The sequence below is a fragment of the Oryza brachyantha genome, chromosome 6 (genome assembly GCF_000231095.2).
Source record: "Oryza brachyantha chromosome 6, ObraRS2, whole genome shotgun sequence".
NCBI classification, from domain to species: Eukaryota; Viridiplantae; Streptophyta; class Magnoliopsida; order Poales; family Poaceae; genus Oryza; species Oryza brachyantha.
The window spans coordinates 2,410,388-2,426,191 of NC_023168.2; the positions used below are offsets into that span (position 1 = coordinate 2,410,388).

General features: G+C 39.5%; 2 protein-coding genes and 1 pseudogene across 2 annotated transcripts; all 3 read left to right on the forward strand.

The window, feature by feature from the left end:
- Positions 1 to 518: 518 nt before the first annotated feature.
- Positions 519 to 1,555, forward strand: LOC102715486 (proteasome subunit alpha type-4-2). Its single transcript, XM_006655767.3, has one exon. It carries the CDS (start codon positions 631 to 633, stop codon positions 1,381 to 1,383), a length of 753 nt encoding a protein of 250 aa, XP_006655830.2. The 5' UTR covers positions 519 to 630; the 3' UTR covers positions 1,384 to 1,555.
- Positions 1,556 to 4,800: 3,245 nt separating this feature from the next.
- LOC102715764 (mitochondrial outer membrane import complex protein METAXIN) lies at positions 4,801 to 8,539 on the forward strand. The gene is made up of 6 exons (XM_006655768.2): positions 4,801 to 5,020; positions 6,010 to 6,350; positions 6,438 to 6,514; positions 6,802 to 6,862; positions 7,153 to 7,321; positions 8,079 to 8,539. The coding sequence occupies exons 1-6, from the start codon at positions 4,834 to 4,836 to the stop codon at positions 8,255 to 8,257; spliced, it is 1,014 nt and encodes a 337-aa protein (XP_006655831.1). The 5' UTR covers positions 4,801 to 4,833; the 3' UTR covers positions 8,258 to 8,539.
- Positions 8,540 to 10,483: 1,944 nt separating this feature from the next.
- Positions 10,484 to 13,122, forward strand: LOC121054670 (annotated as a pseudogene).
- The last annotated feature ends 2,682 nt before the right edge of the window (positions 13,123 to 15,804 follow it).

A 15,804-nucleotide genomic window follows, 5' to 3' on the forward strand; every position in this document is an offset into this window, starting at 1 on the left:
AAGACTATATTGCCCATAGACCAACTCATTTCAACATGATCAGTTCTGGTTCGAACCAGTCCCAAACTGGTCTCTCTCTCCCGATCCCCTCTTTGGACTGGCTTGAGTTTGGTTCAAACTAGACTAATAGACAAATCAAACTAAGTGAGACAAGGACATACTTATACTTTCATCATATTTTCTCTCTCATTTCTAGAAGATATTATAAAATAATTTTATAGGTGTTTAACATCTAATTACCATTTTTTTTACAGTGTCCTCCAACAGAAACGTATTCTTGTGACGTTTTGCGGTAAAGACCGTAAGTTTTCATAGCAAATTTTACGTTTGAAGTAATATTTTCCTTCCTCGACCATTAAAAATTTCGAATTTTGGATTAATTCACCACTGACATAACAATGGATTTTAATTCTAGTTATTTTTCATCTCTTTCCCGTCCAATTAGTCTCTAGAAATTGAAACCAAATCCAGCATTCCAGCCCATGAGTCTTTTCTCCCTCTTTTTCTTGGCTTACAAGTAGGTCTCTCTCTCTCTCCTTAACCTCAGCCGAGTTGTGCCCTCACTTCTTCCCCCAAATCCCCAAATCTCACAGGAGAAAACCCCAATCTCTCGCCGCCGCCGCCGCCGCGATGTCTCGCCGGTACGACAGCCGCACGACGATCTTCTCGCCGGAGGGCCGGCTGTACCAGGTGGAGTACGCCATGGAGGCGATCGGCAACGCCGGGTCGGCCCTCGGCGTCCTGGCGGCCGACGGCGTCGTCCTCGTCGGCGAGAAGAAGGTCACGTCCAAGCTCCTCCAGACCTCGCGCTCCGCCGAGAAGATGTACAAGATCGACTCCCACCTCGCGTGCGCCGTCGCCGGGATCATGTCCGACGCCAACATCCTCCTCAACACCGCCCGCCTCCACGCCCAGCGCTACGCCCTCTCCTACCAGGAGCCCATCCCCGTCGAGCAGCTCGTCCAGTCGCTGTGCGACACCAAGCAGGGGTACACCCAGTTCGGCGGCCTCCGCCCCTTCGGCGTCTCCTTCCTCTTCGCCGGCTGGGACAAGCACCACGGATTCCAGCTCTACATGAGCGATCCCTCCGGCAACTACAGCGGCTGGAAGGCCGCCGCCGTCGGGGCCAACAGCCAGGCCGCCCAGTCCATGCTCAAGCAGGACTACCGCGACGGGCTGACCCGCGAGGAGGCCGTAGCCCTCGCCCTCAAGGTCCTGTCCAAGACCATGGATTCCACTAGCTTGACCGCCGAGAAGCTGGAGCTCGCTGAGGTGTTCCTGCAGCCCGGCACCGGGGAGGTGCAGTACCAGGTCTGCTCCCCTGAGGCACTGGGGAAGCTGCTCGCCAAATCCGGCCTCACGCAGCCTGCTCCTGAGGCTTGATGTGCTGGTTTGCTGTGCCTTGTGATGCCTGCTGCTGTTAGATGGTTTAATCAGTTATGCTTCTGTTGTCTAAACTAAAGTATCTGATATCATGTGTTTTTAATTTTACATTGAACATTCTTGCTCGGTCGATGCTTTATCTATGACAGTGAGTTCCCTTAAATTTGTTCAATTCTGTCATTTTGGTCTGCTTTGATTGATTGTTATTGTGATCAGGGAGAGGGATAACGGGTGAGATCTATGTGTGTGACCATGTTGCCATCAAATGTCCTTAGTAAACCTACCCAAACTATAGGGTGAATTGTTGTTTCGGAAGACTAGGATTCCTTTGGTTACAGAATTCAGCTTTTTAGATGTGTTCAGTGTTTCACTTTACGATGTAGCTTGCCTATGGGAATTCAAATCTTGTTTGGTGATCACTGTATGGTCTCTTTGCTCATGGGCAATTGAACATGACAATAAACAACAGTCATTAGTCAATAGCCAATGATAAAAGGAGTAAACAAGGAATAAGGGAAGTCTGTATTAGAAAGGAATAAGACATACCTGCCCCAAACAGCAAGAATTACTATGGTTGATTTGTCACTTTATCTTGTAATTGTGCCTGGAATTTTGTTGATTTCACTACTGCACTGGATTGGTTGGTTGTGTGCTCTTTTCATTAGTTTCAAAGGAGAATTTGCTGCTCTTAGATGGTTTAATGAATTATGCTTCTGTCATCTAAGCTAAACTACCTGATATTATGTGTTTTAATTTTACATTCAACATACTTGGTCAGTCAATGATTAATCTTTGACAGTAAATTCCCTTAAAATGCATTCCTGCCTTGCTTGATTGTTATTGTGATCGGAGAGATAGGGACTATGAATATGGTAAAGGGAAAAATAGTTGAGATCTATGCATGGGAATATGTGATCAGGTTGTCATTTAATGTGATTGCTAATCCACCCGAAGTCCCAAACTATGATATTCTTTTGTTGTTTCAGAAGACCTATAATTCCTATAGCCATAAAATTCAGCTTTTAGATGTTTTCAATATTTCAACACATCAGTTTCTTAGATGTTCAAATATTTCAATTCACTGTATACCCTGCCTATGGGAATGTCAGTAATTATGTATGGAATATGGTTAAGACTAGGTTAAAATATTGATCAGTGGCCATCATAGGCCCTCTTTGCTCATGGAGAAGTCAAGTTAACAATAACAACAGTCATTAGCCAACAACAAACGTTGGTGGTATCACAAGGGGCCTGTATTAGGCAGACTTGCCCCCAACAGCAAGATATGAATCTTTCGGCGAACTATGAACTTTAATGGATACTGGATCGCTTCATCTTGTAACCATGCCTGGAATTTTCTTGATTTCACTAGCGCATTAGCTAGTTGTGTGCTATTTTTAATAATTTGGGAGCAGAATATGCTACTCTAGTACTCTCTAGACTGCAAATCTCGATCTGGTGTTCATTACTTTAAAAATTGGAATAACTGTATGGGTTCTATGCTAACAAAGAATTATAGATCTCTCTGTTCTGAAAATCATGTTTGAAGTGTCCTTTATACAATGTCTAGTGCTTCTATTAATGTAGGAAAGCAGGCATTTTAACTGTGTCCATAATTGCTTCATTGAATTTGGCTGAGCAACTCAACCTGTGAAGATGTAGTTAACTACTGCTAGTATTATGTCGATGTCTAGGATTGCCTTGTTGAAACTGCCTGAGTAGCATTGTACCTTTTGAAGATGGAAAGCTGAACAGTAGTTTTTGCAGACTCGAGATCATTTTTTTGAGTTGCTAGCAGTATTATTCTGTGAAGTAAGGAAGCTGAACAGTATCTTTTTAACTAGCTGCAAATACACTTGCAATTTTCCCCTGATATGATTGGTAGGATGAGGTTTTCATATTTTGGTTGTACTTTGAGTTGGAGATGCTAACTGCAAGGTGCAGTTTTCTCCATGGTTGATTACTGATGTTTCAGATACCATGAAGGCTTGTTCTGTTATTGCCATCATTTGCGTAATTTGGTTATTGCCATCATTTGCGTAATTTGGTTGATTTGGTGACGTTGATCATAGACTTATCGTCCTAATCTAGCAATGAAGTCAAATTAACTATATATGCGTGATCGTCTGCTGCTAAAGTTTTGGTCAGCACAATTTAAATTTGTGCATTTGTAGTAACTCCCACTTTTGTTGTGTTTCCTCTTTGCCTATACTCCCTTTTGGTCCTTGAATGTTTGACCATACGAAAGGTCCTTGAATGTTTGACCATACGTTTGACTATTCATCTTATTTAATTTTTTTTAAATATGTAAAACTCTACATATGCATAAAAGTATATTTAATAATAAATAAAATAATATTAATTTTTTATATATGTTTGACTATTCGTCTTATTCAATTTTTTTCAAATATGTAAAACTCTGTATATGCATCAAAGTATATTTAATAATAAATAAAATAATATAAAATTAATTAATAATTATGTAATTTTTTTAAATAAAATGAATAGTCAAACATGTATAAAATAGTCAACGACGATATTTAGGGACGGAGGTGGTAGTTCCTTGTGGAGTGGAAATGCAGGTGTGTGGGATTATGTGGTAACGAAATGATATGGTGTATAATTGTCTATTCTGTGTTTTTTTTTACTATACGAGCAATGTTGATTGTGGCGACGTGTCTAAAACTCTAAATTGAAAGTGATAACAAGTTACTCCCTTCGTATCTTCGTATCTTTTTATTTAATACTTTTATTTAACACCGTTGATTTTGGGTTATATGTTTAACCGTTCATTCTATTTAAATTTTTTATGCAAATACTTAAAATTATAAGTCATATTTAAAATAATTTTAATAATGATTAAATCATAACAAAATAATTAATAATTATTTAACTTTTTTAAACGAGACGAATGGTTAGATATACACTTAAAAGTCATTGATATCAAATAAAAAAAATAGAGAAAAGGGAGTACTACCTCGTAAAATTCCGGCTGAGAAACAGTTTCATCTGATTTGCGGCCATGCTCAGTGCTATATGAATCAAACCAAAAATTTCTCCAAACCGTTTCGAGGCTGCTCTAAACCCCTATGGTTACATTCTGACTTATTTGAGATATTATTTTAATAGTTATTTAATAATATACTAAAGTTTAACAGTTTGAAAAAATATACACAAAAAAGCAAAAAAAAAACCCGATGAAATCCATGCAAGATTGCAAGCATCAGACTTTCAGGCCTGCACGACCAGGCATTCGTTTCGGGCCACCATAATGTGGCCCGCGGGATTCCCACACAAGTGACGGCCCAACACAAGATGGGCCGGAACGGTATTCGCACGCATGTGCTAGGTATGGGCCCAGCCCACGAGACACTGATGCGCGAACCCATAAACCCTCGGCCTTCTCTTTCCGAAGCTCCAAGCAATCCTCCCTCTCTCTCACTACCGGCGATGGCATCGGCGGCGGCGGCGGCGGCGGCGGCGGAGTGGGAGGAGGCTGACCGGAAGGTGCTGGTGGCGAGGAAGCCCGCGTTCGGGCTCCCAACCGCATGCCCGACCTGCCTCCCCGTCCTCCTCTACCTCCGCATGTGCAAGGTCCCCTTCGACATCCACGTCGACTCCTCCTTCCCCGACGCCGGTGAGCTCCACCTTCCCTGAATCCTGTGGACCCGTACCTAACGCTTGCTGTAGTGACGACTGTAAGCTCGGCTTCTATGCTCCGGATAGTGTGGTTTGCCGGTGGCCTGAGATCCCCCTGCTTTCCTTGCGGCGGCGTCAGATGTTGACGAGTTGTGCTGGGGATTGATGCTGTTGCTAGTGGTTCTGGTTTTCGGGTAGTAGGAGGTGATTTTTCTTTTTTGTTGGTTCCATGTAAATGCCGTGAATCCTTGAAGCTTCACTTGTAGGTTCTTATTTCTCAGGTCTGTGGATATCAGACACTGGTCCATTGCAATGAGATGCCCTCTGAATTATGCATGTTTTCTGTTAGATATGGCTTTTATTTTGATGTTAGGCTGATAGCCTGATAAAAAAAATCCGAAAAAATTGCAAAAATATACTAGCAAACTTTTACTAAAAGAGCACACTTGGTGTTAACTAAAAATGTTATAGGTAGGTCTGCTTTAATGAGCTAAAAATGCTATAGTCCATTAATGGCTACCGTATGCCAACACTAGTGTGCATCATATAACTGAATACCACAGCCATTTTTCTGTTGCATATACAGCTTCTAAGACTGGCCAGATGAAATTTCAAGCAAGGTTGTTTAATCGGCAGTAAGCATCTTATCGTGAGTAACTCGCTATTTCAAGCATTAGAGTAAGCTTGAGTCTTTTCTTTCTTTCTTGTGATGCTAAAAGGATTGGAAGGGTGGAGGGAGAGGAACTGAGGGAGGAAACGGCTGGGGTTTGTATTCACTGAACAGTGCAGTTCTATGAAAGTTGAAAAGGACAAAGTATGTCCCACCTGTCTGTAAATTCTTTTTTCTAGTGTAAAGGGTGACAAACAAACAAAACACAGGGCTTATTTGCTCTTTACATAGGTCAACTTGAGACCTTGGTTTCTTTGTACTATTTGTAAAATAAATTCACTGCTTTCTGTTCTTATACCTTAATTTTCATTCCACAGATCACATACCATATGTTGAGTTTGGTGAGTGTGTTGCATTCAACAATGAAAAGGGTGGTGTAATTGAATATCTCAAGGAGGGGAAAATTATTGACTTGAACTCAAAGCATCCAAGTGTTTCTTATTCGGATGTGTTATCCACAAAGGCCATGGTTTCAACCTGGCTTTCAGATGCTTTGCAATATGAACTCTGGGCGGTTACCGATGGAAGCATTCCACATGATATCTACTTTTCTGATCTCCCCTGGCCCATTGGAAAGATACTCTATTGGAAGAAAACGAGAGAAGTGAAGCAACAACTGGGTATAACTAAGCTTAATGCTGCAGAAAAAGAAGAGGAGGTTGCTACTTCCCTACTCATATTTCTAAAGGCTTATTTCTTCACATGGGAAAATCTCGTAAATACAATATAAGTCTTGTTTGAACAGATATACCAGAAAGCAAATGCTGCTTATGATGCCCTATCTACAAGATTAGGAGATCAAATCTTTCTTTTTGACAACAGGTATACTATCTTTTTCTATTGTTGACTTGCATGAAATATATATCTATACTTGCTCTGTATTATATTGTCAGACGTTTTGAATATGCTTAGATTCATCTATATATCATGTATATTGTTTTTATATATGTCTAGATTCATTAGCATCCATATGAATCTAGGCGATGCTAAAAAGTCTTATATTGTGAAACAGATGTAGTATTAAGTTTTTGTTCTTATTGACACTGATGACCACTCTTCATTTGATATGATATTTGCAGAACACTAACTTTTTGTTTTAATTTGTGCAGCCCTACAGATGTTGATGCTCTTTTCCTTGGACATGCTCTTTTTGTTCTTAATGCATTACCTGTGAGTTCCAGCAACAGTCAATACTCAGGATATTCTATACTCAGCTTTACCTAGCCAAAGTGAATATATTGATATGAGTATATAATTGCATGCATGCCACATTGCTAATTGTCAAGCACTTGCACATACTCCTACAAGCACATTTGCACATCTCAAGTTCTTCAGATAGTTACATTATGGTTCTGTTTCTCGGATAATATTTTTCTAACAATAAACATAAGTTGCCAATCACATTCCCCAAAGTACTGTGTTGATTATATCTTGACAAACTTCTTACTTCCGCCTCATAGGATACATCTGTGCTGCGAAGCTGTCTGCAGAAGTATGACAACTTGGTAAACTTTACCGAGCACCTCAAGGTCCAATTACTGGAACCTGATTCATCAGCAACAGGATTAGGATCATCAACTGATCCATCATCATCCTCCACACCCAGGAAAAGAGCGTCTTCTGGTCGGAGTAAGTTATCGTGTTGACTCGTTGTCGTTCAGATTGTAATGCAGTGTACTGCTTTTAGCAAACATATTTATCTATTACTTCATATAGGAACACCTTTCTCTGTTCATGAGATATTCCTCATCTTCTGTATTCTGTGTTCAATGAACGATTCGCATTACTCATCAATTCTAAGACTGCTAATTGCTTCTATATGAGTTCAAACTGAATTTATTATTTGTCAAGCTGTTAATTTGATGCGAGCCTTGTGGTGTGTTCCATTCAGGATTTTCTTGGGCTTGATTGTGGGAGTAATGCACTTCTCCAAATGAATTATGAAACAAGTGTGATGCAGTACTTAAGCTAACTGTAGTAAACTCGAATGGCACTTATCAGTAATGTCTCTGCAGCAATTGATGACTTTTACCACTTTCATGAGCAAGAGTAATACATGTTTTATAGTTAGCAGGATTTGTGTGCATTTTCATTGGATAGGAAGATGAAAAGGTTGCCAATCAATATTATAAGTTCCATGTTACCAAGATTGTTGTGCAGCGTTATCTCTGTTTCACATTATAATATGTTCTGGCCCTTGCTAGATTCATATAGATACTAATGAATCATGGCACATAAAATATATTCATCAATCCATGGATGAATCTAGGTAAGACCAAAACATCTTATAACATGAAATAGATGAAGTAGTTTTTTTTACTTATGTTCTGGATTGTTTCAAACATTTATTTGCCACTTGAGTTCTAATTGACCTGATACTTTCTAGGTTATAAGCCAAAGCCCAGGGCTAAGAAGGAACGAACAGAGGAGGAAAAGACATTCAGGCGAAGATCAAAGTATTTCCTTGCGACACAGCTTGTTGCAGTTCTTATATTCCTATCGCTCATGGGTGGAGTCGATAGTTCTGAGCTAGACGTTGAGGATGGTGTATATTATGAAGATTGATTCCCTCTGCTGTACTACATGATTCTTTCTGAAAATTTTAATTTGCTGAAGCACCGTTTGTGGTGCTTGAAAATGTTCTTCCCATGGTTAGTCAGAGAGATCGCATACTTCATATTGTAGTTAGGAATACACTGAGTTGGCCTGGAGCTGGCACTTCCCTCGTTTTGGGTACTTCAGAGGTAAACGTAATTTGTCGAATTCTGTATGGATTCGTTGCATGCAATTGTATGTGTCTAATGCCCTTTCGTCTGGAGATTTGCTAAATAAATGAAGCACCATTTGGAAGTCCATGGCAGTTTTTTCACCTTTTGTTTTTGTGAAAGAGGTTGATGTTCGTTTATATAACAAGGAACCAAGTCCAGAACTGAAATAGATTAACAAAACTGAGGTCCAGAACTGAAATGATAAGTGGTACAAACTACACAGACTTTATCTTACACAATCAAGGTTGGATGAAATGTATTCACGCCGAGAGATGAAAGCTTATCTGCATGTATGCAAGGATGAATGAAATGTGGGTATTTCAAAGATAAAAACGTACTTATCGATTTTTTTATTTTTTAAATCTTTTTAATAAATAATTTTATTACTAAACCTCTGGACAAAATTTGTCTAAAACTAAATCTTTTGGCCATGTCAGTGTTGGTGGCGTGGCAAGATAACGCTGTCACGCTATTGTCCGTGGCGTGATAAGTTGTTTCGTCCGTCAATGTTGGTGGCGTGGCTAAAAGGTTTATAGGGTGCGAATATTTTTCCCATATGTTTAGTGATAAAATTATTTCTTAAAAATGTTTAAAAAATAAAAAATTTCGTACTGAGCTGCCATTTAAAACTATAGTTGTGTCTAACTTCATAAGCAAAAGGCGGCGACGGAGAAGGGAGATGGAGTTGGGAGGCAGGGAGCAGAGCTGCGACGGAGAAGGCGATGACAGCGGCCCAAGGATAAACACAAGTATATTCAGTACCTAGCTTTGCACCACTATCTTTATTACTTTTATGATTTTTTTTTCTTTTTTTCTGTTTCTTTTTGGGAGAGGTAAGATAGGGATTTTATTTTTGATGAGAGTAAGATAGGGATAATAAATGGGTGGGGAGTTAATTAAAAGAAACTTACAACTACGTAGCAAAAACAATATGATTCAAAAATTCCAACATAAAAAAAATCTCTATGGATCGTACAAAACAATATTATAAAGGTAAAATTGGGTCCGTGCCACTGAAATATCACGTACCTACTGTAATATTTTTGGAGATTCATTCAGCATACTGACTAGTATGCGGATGGAGGTGCAACATGAGCGTATGTATCTGTTGTCACCTTGCTTATCCTCTCGAGCTCGCCCAGTCCTGCTTGCAGTTTTTTCTTTCAGTTCTTTCTGTTTACACAGCCATCTGCCATTGGGTGATGGTTCAAATGGTATATTTATAAAAGGAAAAAAATATGAGTAAAATTTTTATATAAACACTCTTAGTGATCTAAAAGCTAGCTAATGTTAGAAAATAAACTCGTGATTGGTTGAGAAAACATAGTTTTAAAGTTGTATATGATAAATTTTAAGTACTAGACGTTGTTATATTGTAAGATGGAGGGAATATTTAGTTTTAGACATTAGTATTTATTTAGAGTTATAGAATTCAATAGTGCCACATTCATCATTTTTATTTAACGTCGTTGACTTTTAAGGATCCGTTTGACCTCTCACTTATTTAAAAATACATATGTGTTAATTGTTTTGTTATGATTTAATTTATCATTAAAAACACTTTAAATATACCTTATGATTTTGTATATTTAAAAATAAATAAAATGAATATTGAAACGTAAATTAAAAGTCCACGGCGTTAAATAAAAAAGAGGGAGCGGGATAAATAAGCTGCCTTTAGTCAGGTAGGCATGCAGCAAACAGCTGTTGGTGAGCAGGTTAACAGTCTAATCATGGGGCTTTCTTAACTAAAGAGTGGTTTACATGGGATGATCGATTTAGCAGATGGATGTGGGCTAGCCGGCTAGGCATTGATCATCTGGCGCTGATGTTCATCTTGAATTGAACAGAAGATGCCGACCAAATCCGATCGAGCCTCCGAGGAGACGAGAATCGGATTCGACTACAAAACAGGTGTCAGATTCGGACAAGGAAGGATCACTCAAATAAAAAGTCATCTTCTTGTATTGCTGACAGCCTTACAGGTGTTCTCTTTCTACTGTTGGTTTGTGCGAGTGCGTGGAAACGGGGGTGATATGGAGAATCAACGGAAAAGTGGCGGCTACGACGAGCCCCTGACCAAGCGGCGGCGGTGCAACCCCGCCGGCGGCACCGTGGCCGACATCCCGGACGACGTCGCCGAGCAAATCCTCCTCCGCCTCCCCGTCAAGTCCATCCTGCGGTTTAGGTCCGTGTGCAAGTCGTGGCGCGCCATGGTCGCCGACCCCGCGCTTCGTGCGCCTCCATTCCATGGCGGCGCGACGCCAGCCGCCGTCCATGCTCGTCGTGCCACTGGTGCAACACATGGGAGTGATCGGCTCGATTGGCTTCTTTCGCTGCCCGGGGCGGCGCCACGGCGATGCCGCCGCGGAGCTCACGTACGAGGGGGCATGGCCCTTGCACGCCGCCACCGGCTGGTGCTATCCTCGGCACTGCGATGGCCTTGTGATGGTGTCGTCCGCAGCGTCGGAGGCCGGGAACTCCTCTCAGACGACGTTCGTTTGCAACCCGGCGACCAGGGAGCTCGTTGTTCTGCCGGCCAATACGCCGGACTTGCACGGGATCCACGGGCCCGTCTCCAGGAATTAGGGCTCCGATTCGAAATATTAATTAAGGTCCTTTAATGAATGGCGAGTAAAACTAATTTTACTTACCAAATAAATAACTTAAATATATACTCTTCAATACAAATATACAAAAATATAGAAATATAATAAACATTAACTCTAAAATAAAAAAAAAGGTATTACTGATCTCAATTTCTATTGAAAAGCATCATCCGTCTGGTATTTCTTGAAATAAAATCTTCAATGATATGTTCATAATTAATCTTCTCAAAGACATCATTTTCAAGTGCTATTATTGCCAATCCATTAAGTCTTTCTCGTGTTACAGTGGAACGTAAGTAAGATTTCAATAACTTTAGTTTTGAAAAGCTTCTTTCCGCAGATGCAATAGTCACGGGAATGGTTAACAAAATTCTATATGCAATAATAGCATTAGGATAAAAGGGATGCTTTTTCAAGAACCTCAGAATGTCAAGAGTACTCATAGATTCGTTAAGTAAATCCTGGATGAAAATCAACTCCCCATACAATTCTTTTCCATCAATATCTTTGTGTTCTCCACTTTGAAGTTTATTTTCAAGATTAACACAAGCAACCATCAAACTCTTGTTGTCCAAAGATCGCAATCTATCTGAAGTAAACAAGAAACCAAAAATTTTTTCATACCCTTGATATTGTTCAAATCTCCTGATGAGCGAAGCTATAGCTTGATCAACAATAGGTATGAAATAATCAGTTCTAAATAAGTCCTCTGCAGATTGTGAACTAGAAGATGCATCATCTGTGGCCTCATCAAATTTCCATTTCCTTTTTATTTTACGCTTGGTCCGAAACTCAGGGTTAATCTCCATCTCTATAGCAATTTCTTTTGCAGCTTCCTGTGCTTGTGCAAAGCCAGTTTCTCTATAATTTTTGAAAAAGGAAATCAGCCCCTGTACAGACTCAATTGCAACATCAATAGGCATATCTTTCGACTGTAGTTGTTTACTGATCAAGTTAACTTGAAATAATATTGCATACCAGATGATTATTGACAGTAAAAATTCAAAACCACCAAGTTCATTTTCCGCCAATGATTTAGCTTCACTAGACTTCAGTGGATCCTTATCATATTCAACCACTTAAAGTAAAGCCTCTCTTATTTCTGGGATTTGAAACCTTATAACTAACACTGTCAACACGACTCTCCCAACGAGTGGATGACAATGACTTGGGAGTCAACCCTGTTATGTTATCTTTAGAATTTGCCACCTTTTGGTAGAAGAAGCAAATATTCTATAGATGCGTTAGATAACTCCAAAAAAATTCTGTTGCCTTACAACAAGAACTTGCCATATCACACAGTGCCAAATTCAAACTATGACAAACACAAGCTGAATAGAAAGCTCTTGGATTTATATCCAAATTCAAACTCCAAAAAATTATGTTGCCTTAACTGCTTCATCCGCCGCTGCGACGAGACCGTGACGGACTACAGCATCGGATGCGAGGTCTTCTCCCTCGGCTCGCAAGCGTGGAGGTCGGTCGCCGAGACGCCGACCCGCCGTACCTCGTCAGGTCATTGCCGTCGCCGTGCGTCCTCGGCGCCATCTACTGGCTAGTCGGTCTACCATCGCCACCCACCGGGTGCTGCACCACCCCGGGTATGCTGCGCTTCGACATGCACACCGAGGAGTTCGCCGGCTTCCCGAGCCCGTCGTGCGTGCAGCAGCTGGACGACGCGAACGGCGTCCTGGCAGAGCTGGCCGGCAAGCTGTGCTACGGACACGTTCCCGACGACCGGACCGTTCAGCTCTGGATAGCCGCCGCTGATGAGTGGTCTCTGCAATGCACCGTCGTGCTGTGTCATCCCTTTCACCATGTCATCCCATTTGCCGACGACTACCAAGGAGGCATACTTTTCAACGTGGATTACAGCGTGATTTACCGGTACGATGTTGAACGCGGAGTCATGGAACGCATGGTCGGCATGAACAACGAGATGACCTACTTGCGTTCAAGGGACAAGTTGTAGCACCTGTTATGCCGTGGAGGGGAGTGGATTCACCATGCCATTCAGTACAGAGAGAGCCTCCTATCCATCCGAGTGAATTAAATACACTAGATCAAATGTTTGGTAATGGTTTTATGTATACAACACATGTTCACAGCTCAAACAAATGTCTATTTCGACCTAGGTTTATACTCCCTCCTATTTTTATTTAACACTGTTACTTTATAGATGTATGTTTGGCCTTTTGTGTTATTTAAATTTGTTTTACAAATATATAAAATTATAAATCATGCTTGAATTTTCTTTAGTAAAATCAAACCACAACAAAATAATTAGCAATTATATAAATTTTTCATTATGACGAATTGCAGACTTAAAAATCAACAATGTTGATAAAAAAATAGAGAGTATATTTTGATTTTGATTTTGATGCATGTCGTTGGACCATCAGGGCGGGCAAGGGCAAGCTCGTTCATCAACTGCATCTGCAGATTTAAGTCAGAATATGTTCATTTGAGGTTGCTTATTTTATTAACGCATCCCGATTTTGATCCTCCAACTGAAAAATTAGATACAGCGGGTCCCTTAACTATCAAAATCAGTGCAAACTAAGTCCTAGGACAGTTTGAGTGATGATTTCGGCTTAAGTTAGTGGGTCGGGACCGGGTTGGCAAAGAATGGCCCCGACCACGATACTGAACTCCTTCCCTAGCTCTAGCTTCGAAAATGTAAACGAGGCTAAATTCATCCTTAGCCATGACCCCAACGGATACTCGTCCCCGGACAGGGCCCGACGCCCCGCAAAAACAATGTAGAGAGAATATTTAAGTTATTTTCTTTTCGTTAATGAAAGATAAGTTGTTCTTTTCGTTGATGAAAAATAAAAAATTATATGATATTATGATAGTTGTTTAACAGAAAAAATGATAAAATTTACAGAAGACTGTATTACAAGATAAAAAAAACTCTCCAGAAAGAGCTTTATAAAAACAACATAAGAGCAAAACAACTATCACAAAATATTTTCTCTCCCTTGTGCAACTCTAAAACTAAACTAGCCTCTCATCCCATTTTATAAGCTTGGAGGGGTTGGTTCCAGCCTTAGAAAAAGACTAAAATAACATCAAAACGTATCCCTTACTCTAGCTCTTTTCAGCCATCCGATATAGAATCAACGCTTCAAAAATGAGCCGCGTAGCTATACTCATCTGATCGCTCCATCCACAGAATATCTGATCGTCCCAGCTGTCTGCAGTGGGGAAGACGAGCTCATCACGTGTCGCTGCGGAATGGATCCTCTCCTTACCTCCATGGCTGACTACTTGGGCCACGACCGAGTTAGTCGGCCTGCCGTACGGATGCATGCATGAATCCACACATGGTTAGTGCGTATGTGTGCATACGTGATATTATGTTAGCTAACGGTCACCAGTTAGAAGACATGCAGTAACTAGTGCTTCTCTTTTTTTTTCTTTTTACTCTGATTTTCTTTACGAATTTTCGACACTTCTCCATGATTTGTGAAATTTATAGAAGACTGTATTACAAGATAAAAAAACTCTTTAAAAAGAGCTCTCCTATATCTATCTCCCAAACTACTAATAAATATAAAACAACTCTCACGATATATTTCCTCTCACTTCTGCACCTCTAAATCTAACCTAGCCTCTCACCTCATTTTATAGGCTTGGAGGGGCTGGTTCCACCCTTGAGAAAAGACTAAAATAAACTCAAAATGTAGCCCCCTACTCTATATTTTTTTTAATCAGCCATTAGATGTAGAATTAACACTTCAAAAATAAATAAAGAACTAAGATTTAAGAATTGAAATATCTATTGGATAGTGAATAAATTATTAGTATAAACATTAATGCAATCACAAGAAGCATAACAGCATATAGTTAGAATTTGAACTTCTCATTGGATATTTAAGTTGTGTTCTTTTCATTGATAAAAGATAAAAGATAAGACATATTATTTTCGTTAATGAAAAATAAAATATTATATAATATTGTGATAATTGTTTAATAGAAAAAACGATCAAATTTACAGAACATTATATGATAAGATAAAAAAACTTTTTAGAAGAACTACTTTAGATCTATCTACTAAACTACTAAAAACCTATAAAAACCCACTGTGCTTGGATTAAAAAAAACTTATAAAAACCACATAAAAGCAAAACAATTAAAACAACTATTGAATAACGAGTGAATTTTAGTATGGACATTAATGCAATTATAAGGAGGATAACAACATGTAGTTAGAATTTAAAATTCTTATTGGATATTTAAGTTGTTTTCTTTTCGTTGATTAAAGATAAAAGATAAGGTGTTTTTTCGTTGATAAATTTTAAAATATTATATGATATTGTGATAGTTATTTAATAGAAAAAACGATAAAATTTACAGAAGATTGTATTACAACATAAAAAAACTCTCCCGAAAAAGCTATTTTAAATATATATACTAAATTACTATAAAACTATAAAAATAACATAAGATAAAAACAACTCTCATAAAATATTTCCTCTCTCTTATGCACCTCTAAACATAAACTAGCCTCCCAACCCATTTTATAGGCTTGGAGAGGCTGGTTACAACCTTAGTAAAAGACTAAAATGCCAACCCTTGGGAAAAAGACTAAAATGCCCTCAAAATGTAGCCTTTACTCTACCTCTTTTTAGCCATCAGATATAGAATCAACGATTCGAAAATGAGCCACCTAGTTGTCCTTATCCGATCGCTCCATTCGCAGAATATCTGTGTGTACCAGCTGGCTACA

Bases quoted from the DNA above. Each gene is read 5' to 3' on its own strand.
- LOC102715486 (XM_006655767.3), top strand. From the start codon at position 631: ATGTCTCGCCGGTACGACAGCCGCACGACGATCTTCTCGCCGGAGGGC.
- LOC102715764 (XM_006655768.2), top strand. From the start codon at position 4,834: ATGGCATCGGCGGCGGCGGCGGCGGCGGCGGCGGAGTGGGAGGAGGCT. The intron at 5,021-6,009 runs GTGAGCTCCACC...TTCATTCCACAG, and splicing joins CTCCTCCTTCCCCGACGCCG to ATCACATACCATATGTTGAG. The intron at 6,515-6,801 runs GTATACTATCTT...TAATTTGTGCAG, and splicing joins ATCTTTCTTTTTGACAACAG to CCCTACAGATGTTGATGCTC.